An 8,840-nucleotide genomic window follows, 5' to 3' on the forward strand; every position below is an offset into this window, starting at 1 on the left:
AAATGGGCGGGTCATAAATGGGCGGGCATATTTTGCCCATTTACCCATTTATGGCCCATTTAAGATTTTCTAAATGGGCGGGTTTTTGCCCGCCCATTTAATAAACGGGCCGCTCATTTGCCCATTTAACTATAATAAAAAATGTATAGTGCCAATAGTTCTTGTAGCAACGTCAAAAGATTTTCTTTTTAGGGGTATAAATAATATTTACTACACCTATCTTAGTGGAGAAAGAAAAGTTTCAATCCATCATGAAAATTATAATATAGGTCATTCATCCATAACTTCCTCATATTCCTAAACGCCTCTATTAATTACCTATTAAATTTCTATTAACTCACACTTAGGTGGGTTAAACGAGTGAGTTTGGGTATTAAATGTGCGGGTCATAAATAGGCGGGCATATTTTGCCCATTTATCTCTTTATGACCCATTTAAGATTTTCTAAATGAGCGGGTTTTTGCCTGCCCATTTAATAAACGGGTCGCCCATTTGCCCTATATATATATATATATATATATATATAATACTTTTGGGGTGTTTCTGTAAACTTTTAGGGGTTTTTTGTAAACTATAATAGCTATATACAGCTTCCACAAAGTCACCTTGCAAAAGAAAAAGATAATCATTCATCATGATCATGATCAAGTTCCCTCGTATGCAATCAATTATACATGAAATTGGAGGTAACTAAAAAGAGTATACACATCATGACCAAGAACTGCAAAAAGTAATGCACATCCAGACTACCATAACCAGATTGAAAACAAACATTTTATAAGACCAACACTGAAAAAGTTAAACCAACATAGACGTAATATTCAAGTCCAAAAAAAAAACAACTTCCTTCACGGTCAAGCACTCCATTCTCTTCTCGAAAGTCTATTACGACGCTTCATCAAGAATGAAGCTCCATCTATTAGAGAGTCGGCTTCTCCAAGTCGAAAAGGTATCATACAGAGATGGAAACCTAAAGCAAAACAGGAGAAAAAACACCACAATTCCACATATTTTCATCACATTTATAAATCCATCTTTTATGGTCGGATCGTTTTGCATGGTCCAGGGTGGAGGAGGCGGCGACTTCAGCGGCGACTTTAGGCGGCATCGGAGGCTCTAGGTTCGAGAGGCGATTGATGTGGCGGAGGAGGAGGGATTGGGGTCAGAGGCTCGGGTTCGAGAGGCAGTTGAGGCGGAGGAGGATCGATTGGCGTCGTAGGTTTTGGGTTCGAAAAGCACTTGAGGCGACGACGGAGGAGGAGAAGGCGGAAGAGATTGGGATCGGGATTGAGGCGGAGGAGATCGGGATTGAGGCGGAGGAGAAAGAGGAGATTGGGAATTTGGGATCGGGTTTTGTTTGTTTTGATTTTGGGAATACAGGTGAGTGGGCAAACGTGCGAATAAACACTGCCCATTTAGTGCTCATTTAGAATAATGTAAAATGAACCCGCCCAATTGGCCCATTTAATTAAATGGGTGAGCGTTGGACGGGCCAAATGATAGGTGGGCCAGGTGAGTAAATGAGTATGGGCCAAAATTGACATCCCTAAACTCATTTTCCTTTCATAATTCCAGTGGTAGAAAAAAGATACAGACGAAAGGATACAAAGATTTCAACTGGGGCATGTTAACAGCTTAACAATCTATACAAATACAGATCTAAAAAAAATAAAGCCGACAAAAACAAAAGAATAATTTTTGTTACACATAACACAAACAAAACCAAAAAAAAAAAAAAAAAAAAAATTGAAGCGTCACAATTGGGTTAGGATCAAATAATGGGCTCATAATAATCTTAACTTAGTTCTCCACATGGATCCAACAACCTTTCTTGGAGCCGGATCATCTGGTCCTCTATCTCTCTGGCCAGATGTAAAATACAACCATCCATCATAGAAGCCATAATAATACACCACGATTAAGGAAAATAAAATAAAATACGATCAATATAACCGGTATAGCATTAATTTTTAAGTAAAACTGTATTTAAGCCCCTTTTTCTAACGTATTTAAGACAGAAAAAACGTTGCATAATCTCGTAAGCTTAATTATCTTGGTATTTTTTGCCCCCCATTCCAATATGGAAAAGAGCAGTTGCAGCATGGATATCAACTTTATTGAACAAACAATCAATTTGTTTAATTATAATATAATATCTCACGTGCAAAATGTCGAGTTATTTTTACAGTCATTCCCCAAGTAAAAGTTCTCATGTAAAGAATAAGTTTGCAACTTCAATCACATTTTACTTTCTGTCATTATGACCGTAGACTGCATCAAGCTACAAACTTGATATGGATAAAGTACACTTTCCAGGGGTAATATCTTTATGACATTTTTATAGATCGATCTGTTAGCAAATCAAATCATATAAACTACAGTTGTTCTGCAATCGCAAATGCTCAATGATACCCTAGGAGGTTAAAATCCTAGAAGGCAGTCTATTTCTTGTTCTTTCTTAAAAATTTCAAATCTGGCGCATAATTTATGACAAAACCTATAAACAAAAAATCCAAAGATAAAGTAGAACAAATAAGAAATTCCCATACCAAGGTATCTAAGTTGAATCGGAATACTTCTCCAACGAGTATCATCTTTTTGGTCACAGGGTGTTTCTCCGTTGTGCCTCCAACAATGATAATGGAATTGTTGACAATAGCCCATGCAAATTCTATGTGAGAATCTGGCTTAGGCATCGGAGGCAGTTGCTTCCACTTTTTCCCATCATCTAGCATGTAAACATCTCCATATACAACCTGGATTAATATATAGATGTAAGTCAAGAAAAACCAAAATGTATAGTTTGATAAGCAGGTAAGTCATTGTCAATTTAACATACCAGAAGGGTTTCTCTCCACCAGAATATGTACAATAGCAGAAAAAGAAAACAAGATACCTTGTTTTATTTTTTAGGTAAAATAACTTAGGGCCAATCTACTTGCTCAAGCAGCAATCCCATAAGCAGACTATGGGGCTGAGAACAAGGTTAAATCAAAGTTCCTAAACTGTGATTATTTTCTAAAGTTTAATGGAAAGACAGGATATTCATATGGGCTAGAGTTTGGCATATTTATGAGCAACAGAAGGCAACTTATTAAAGAAGAATTCACACCTAATTAAACAAGAACAATTTTCGCAGAGGATAGGGTATAATAGTTTATTCAATCTGACTAAAAAACTTCTAATAAAGGCATAAATTGTAGTGACAAGTTCTGGTTGCAATCGCATGCACCGAGGAAGAAGCCTTGCCAAAGAGCAGTCCTGACCCAACTTGGACAGAGGGTGATTTAATATGGTTCTCCTGAGAAATTAAGACTGCTAATGCCCCAACCAGACAGCTCTCAGATGCATTAGTAATATTGACACCACAAAACATGGTTTCCATAAGATGTGACGCTTTCAATTTCTTATCAAGTCCTATGACCCTGGCCGCACTTCTCATGATCAATCTTAATTTCCAGCAAATCCATGTGCCACTAACTAATATTTAAATTCTAAAAAGTAATATTCATGGAGAGGTCTTATATCATTTGGTTTGAGGTTAACTACCACAATGAAAGAAACTTCCACTTATGTAACTCTGAATTGCAGTTCCCACAAAAAACATCCTACAAGATGTAAGATATGATAACTTGGTCATAAGTTGTCAAGGATACAAGAAACATAATGAAGTTACAGAAGTTGTTTGCTCATTTTGTTGGGTCTAAGATTTAGAGTGTACTTTTCTTTCTACTATAATATATTTATTGCTATAATATATCTATTGCCGATATTTCAGAAGTCAAGATTCAGTGTTCAAATTCTTTATTTTCATTCATAGAATAAAGATAATGTTTTTATCCATTTTAGATCGAATTTGCAGTATGAACAAGTGGTGAGAGGTGGAACTGCAAATCCTTTATTCCCAGTTCAAATCCTAGGAATTTCATGTGTTTGTATCTTTGCAGATATTATTGCAACAATATCAAGTCGTTAGGCTCAAGTTGAGGCTACCAAACAACATCGGTTCAAGTTGTATTAGAGTACCATATTGGATAAAGAATTATCCCAGTCTGAGATATCACTTCCTAGTTATTCTGAGTCTCTGACCCATTCACAAAAATGTGTGTACTTTATAAATGCACTATTTATGTTATGATGAAAAAGTGCCCAAATAACATGAGATAAGCAATCATAAAGTCCGCATGGTAATTTCCCTTCGTTTATTTGAATAAGAAGGCACCCTTCCCAGGAATTGGACCCTGTGTTGCCTTGTTCTTCTAACACACTCTTAGTCAATGTACCCAGCTCCTTTTAATATATTACATCCAACATTTGGACATAACTCAAAAAGAATAACAGGTTTTAAGCTATATGCTGACGTTGAAAGTAGTAAATTAAGTTATTGTCAATTGGGTTGCTTGTTGAGTACTGCACGATAGCTGCAGTAAAACATTAATTTGTTATGTTCCTTATGGAGCATGACAGAATAAACATGAAACAAAAGAAGCAAAAAGTAAAAAAAAAGGTGGAATAACTTACGTGAACAGACACCAGAATTATAAATTGTCACGAAGCATGGAAAACAACGGAACATTAAAAGGAAACTAATTGAGAAATGAGATTGAATCATTTGGAGATCTAGATATAAAGAAGTCCATGTACATACCTCATGCCTTCGAGAACATTTAAAAATAGGTGATCCAGGTTTGGCCATAAAATCACCCTCTTGGCCTCCAATAACAAGAAGTTGATCATTAACAACAACGCAAGCCCTGATAGTAAAAACATATTTCAATAGCGGAGACATGAACTTAAAGAGTTTGCAAGAAAAGAAATGAGAAACAGCCCTTCATCCTTCCCAGGTAATTAGGAATTACCAAAAGTTATTTAATCAAGACATATCTGAGATAAAACATAGTACTCTTAAAAATAAAATGCATAGCAAGTGCAAACAGATTGTAAGCATTGTCGATATTAATAGCTATACAAAACACATACTCACACAAAAGGTTTCTTTAGGAAATTATTTAACATGACTTCGTTTTATCAAAGATAACATGAATTATAATACTATTTCTTTTTTTAAATTTACAATTTTTTATTTGGTTAGATAGAATCTCTAAAGAATATTTAAGCATAGCACTAGACAGTGTTATTTGGAATGGAACTTCTAAACCTCTTGTGCTATATCTTTTCACATTACTAGAAATCTTCAAACTCGAAGCCGTAATTTGTCAAATAATAATAATAATAATAATAACACAAAACAACATTCCAAAATTTTACTTTGCCTAATTGCAGAAAAAGAGACTATTGTATCCCATCTCTTCACTCACTTACCAAAATGACAAAACCTTAATTTTAGTGCTAGAAAACTACCATAACCTCACCTTGCTCTCCTAACTAAAAGTTCATAACCTGCAGATGATAGCTCCAATTTCCCTCTGGAAAATCCTGACCAGAATGTATTTATGCTTTCAATTGACCACGTGCTTTTCTATAACATGGTCTACCACAGTATTATGTGGCGAGGGTTCAGTGATGCATAGTGTGCTCATGGAAATAAAAGCATCATGGTACTCTATACTCTGCCAGAGATGATAAATATTAGGCCAGGATATTTAGTTGGGCAAGACAGGATTTTGGTTCATATGGAATCTACTGGCGCACATTGTAGAAATGTTAATGAATTAGACTGATACCCTCGTGAATACTTCAAAGTAACTACAATTATTAAAGAACAAGCAATTAGAGCAAGTAATTTGGCTTAAAATCTCACAAATATTAATTCCTTCGGTCATTGCACCTACTTTTACATCTTCAAAGTGTATTTAGAAGAGATTAATATGTCACAGGATTAAGTTTTCATTGGCTTGTGAAGTTGTTTTAAGTAACCTGTATTGGGAGAAGCTAATTGATGTATCCATATTTTCTTCTTAATTGCTATACTTGTAGAAGCTTATGTTTATAGTTCTCGTAGTAGTTACTATAAGCTGTATTATCTTGGTTTAAAACATTAGCTTTTTAATTATCAAATAAAAGTTCAATCCGCCAAATAAGGCTGTAGTTGGCAGATGCCCGGAGGTTCCACCTGCTGCAACCATAAATAATATGGTGCGCAAAGCCAAATCAAGTATCCCATGAAGTGCAATGCTAGTAACCCATGAAACGTAACTTAAATGATCCATGAAATATAACTCAAGAGAGATGCATAAAATTCCTCACTAACCTGTGGGGTCCACCACGGGGTATTGGCACTTCTTTTCCCCATTCTTTCTCCAATGCTTTTCCGTCCTTTACTGCAAGACTCCAATGCTCCAATCCAGGCTCATGCCTGTCCTCCTTGCTACCACCCATAACATGAAGTCTGCCTCTCCAAAGTTGTGTGGCTGGTGCATACCTGAAAATCATGCTCGTTAGCACTTATTGGATATCCATTGAAAGAAAACCTTCTGATGCTTCCTACAATGAAAGGACTGGCCATATAAAATCGTTTTTAACCTGGAAATATTATTTGTAGTGACAGATCACGAAATTGCTAGAGAATGTTAAGGCAACAAAGCATACCAACAAAATTTTTGATAAGTTTGGAGAAGGAAAAACCTTAACCTAGATATGTATGGGGAACTTGAAATTACTTAAAATACAGTTTTATCCGAAAGAGGAACAGTGCCGGATTACCATGTTAAAGCCCACAGAGATTGTGAAGGTAGTCAATTGTGATACAATTGGAGTTCAATAAGACATGTTGATTTTCAGTATGCACTTACCTAGGGACAGGTAGTGGAGGCAAATCATGCCACTCTTTCGTCTTTGTATCCAGCACAAAGTTGCGAGCTGTAGGTCCTCTGCACTGTGGGCCATATTGACCAGAGATAGTATATATATACCTTCCATCTGTTGCCATGCCTAGATGTGAATTTGCCATTTCTTTCGGCATAGAAAATCTGCCACCCCAAGTATTATCCGTAAAATTATAAATGTCCACATGAGAATGCACCTAAAGTGAGCAACAGAAGAAACAGAAGGAAATCCTAATGAGAACACAAAAGATTATGACGATTATACTCTATAAATGAAAACAAAATTAAAAAGGGTAAATTTCACACAACCCCCCTTAAGTTTGGGCAGTTCAAAGATAACCATAACTTTCAAAATATCACAAAACCACCTCAAGCAAAAAAGAAAAAAAAAAGAAAAAAAACTATTGGTGTTACTTCTAATGTTCATATTAATTTGAGGGGGTTTTTGTGAAGCCCCCTTAAGTGTGGCCATTTCGTTAACTTTCAAAATGTCTCAAAACTCCATTTAAGTTTTGCCAGCAAATCCTCCAAATTAATGCTGTTAGGAGGATTTTCTAATAAAATGTTTAACGTAGAAGGGGGTTTTCTGAGAACCCCAAAACTTAAGGGGGTTTTGTGACATTTTTTGAAAGTTAAGGGGGTTTTTCTGAGAAATGCCAAGACTTAAGGGGGGGTTTGTGAGATTTACCCAAAAAGAAAAATTCACTGAAGAAGTGCCGATCCTTTTTTAAGAAATAGCAAAAAGGCTTGAGGCACAGGTTTCAAATTGTTTTTTACAAATAGCTTGAAGTGATTCAATAGTATAATTTAGTCTAGTTTTTCATAGTATATGAACACGAATTAGAATTCAAGATGGAAGGATAAGAGAAAAGAACCTAATGATTGTTTAAGCATAAACAGTGCATATTAGTTGGTTTTGCGAGCATACATGAATGTTATTATGAGCTTTATGCTGGTTGCTCATTGAGGGAAATTCCCCTTCTGATGGATGATAACTACATTTTTTTTAAAGCTGGGGAATATTTAAAAACTATTCAGTAATAGGAGTCCCTATCAGCTTTCATCAGCACCTCAAGTACATTTTGTTAGCCTATCTCTAACCTCACAACTTGTGTCTGTCCACTACCAGAGCTCAGGGGTAAGACAACATGCATTAGCTTTGAATCACACCACTGCTAGAAAAAAATGGTTACTCACTGCTGACGAGGAAAGAAAACATTCATCTAAATGTGATGAAGTTAAAAGCAAGTTCAAAATTCCAAAAATCCTTACATAGTCGATGGTGCCATATCCAGCAAACACATAGAGAAGATTCTCGTGCTGTATCGCGGCTCCATCCAGGCGAGGCACAGGCGCCGCCGCCATCTCCTCCCATTCTAGCGGAGGAGCTGGTATATCAGCAAAAGTAGCGTTGAGGCCTTGTGAACCCGACGCTCCGGTCAAATTAACTCTCTCTTTGGGCTGCAAAACAAAAAGGGCGAAAAGGAAATCACCGGCCAACCCATTAACCGAGACAAGCAGTCAAGGCTGTCTGTTGTCGATTCGACGTCGACAAGGTGCAGTCTTTTCTGCGATTACCTTGCTGGACTTGGGCGCGGGGGTCGGAGCTCGGTCTCCGATGGCCCTGCTGATGGAGAGATCCAGAGCCTTGGAGAGCGAGCTCGACGGCGACGAAGCCCACAGGAAATCGGCGACGAGAGCCGATCCGAGGAGGAGGACGCAGGCGAGGAGGAACGCGCGCTTTCTCGAAGAGTGGTGATGCTTGGCGCCGGATCTATTCATCGATTCGGATTCGGATTCGGATTCGGTATTCGGATCCGAAACCCTAGGCGGACGAAGAGGGGAAGGGTGGGAGTTAAATAGAGAGGGAAAAGGGACGAGGTAGATGGTGTGGGCGGGGGACGCTGGTGGTATTTTGGACGCGGATTCAGGTGGGTGCCGCTCGCGGTTTTTCGGATTTTGGGAAGCCGGCGCTGCTGCTTTTGAAAATGCGAGCTCGACGCTGAGGGACTCGAGCTTGAACGCCGGACTGTGACCGCTGATGTGGCTCGGTTT

The 8,840-nt window shown here is 37.6% G+C and overlaps 1 protein-coding gene across 1 annotated transcript; it reads right to left on the reverse strand.

The window, feature by feature from the left end:
* Positions 1,550 to 8,764, reverse strand: LOC109835992 (kelch repeat-containing protein At3g27220-like). Its single transcript, XM_020403942.1, has 7 exons — positions 8,364 to 8,764; positions 8,058 to 8,246; positions 6,753 to 6,982; positions 6,212 to 6,382; positions 4,649 to 4,754; positions 2,518 to 2,756; positions 1,550 to 1,902 (listed from the first exon to the last, which is right to left on the reverse strand). Exons 1-7 carry the CDS (start codon positions 8,565 to 8,567, stop codon positions 1,785 to 1,787), a joined length of 1,257 nt encoding a protein of 418 aa, XP_020259531.1. The 5' UTR covers positions 8,568 to 8,764; the 3' UTR covers positions 1,550 to 1,784.

The sequence above is a fragment of the Asparagus officinalis genome, chromosome 4 (genome assembly GCF_001876935.1).
Source record: "Asparagus officinalis chromosome 4, Aspof.V1, whole genome shotgun sequence".
Taxonomy (NCBI): Eukaryota; Viridiplantae; Streptophyta; class Magnoliopsida; order Asparagales; family Asparagaceae; genus Asparagus; species Asparagus officinalis.

What these genes read in the sequence shown, in the direction of transcription:
- LOC109835992 (XM_020403942.1), bottom strand. Translation starts at nt 8,567, where the DNA reads ATGAATAGATCCGGCGCCAAGCATCACCACTCTTCGAGAAAGCGCGCG. An exon ending in CCTCCACTACCTGTCCCTAG is followed by an intron (nt 6,383 to 6,752) that starts GTAAGTGCATAC and finishes CATGATTTTCAG; the next exon opens with GTATGCACCAGCCACACAAC. An exon ending in CTTATTTGTTCTACTTTATC is followed by an intron (nt 1,903 to 2,517) that starts TTTGGATTTTTT and finishes GGTGTATTATTA; the next exon opens with TGGCTTCTATGATGGATGGT.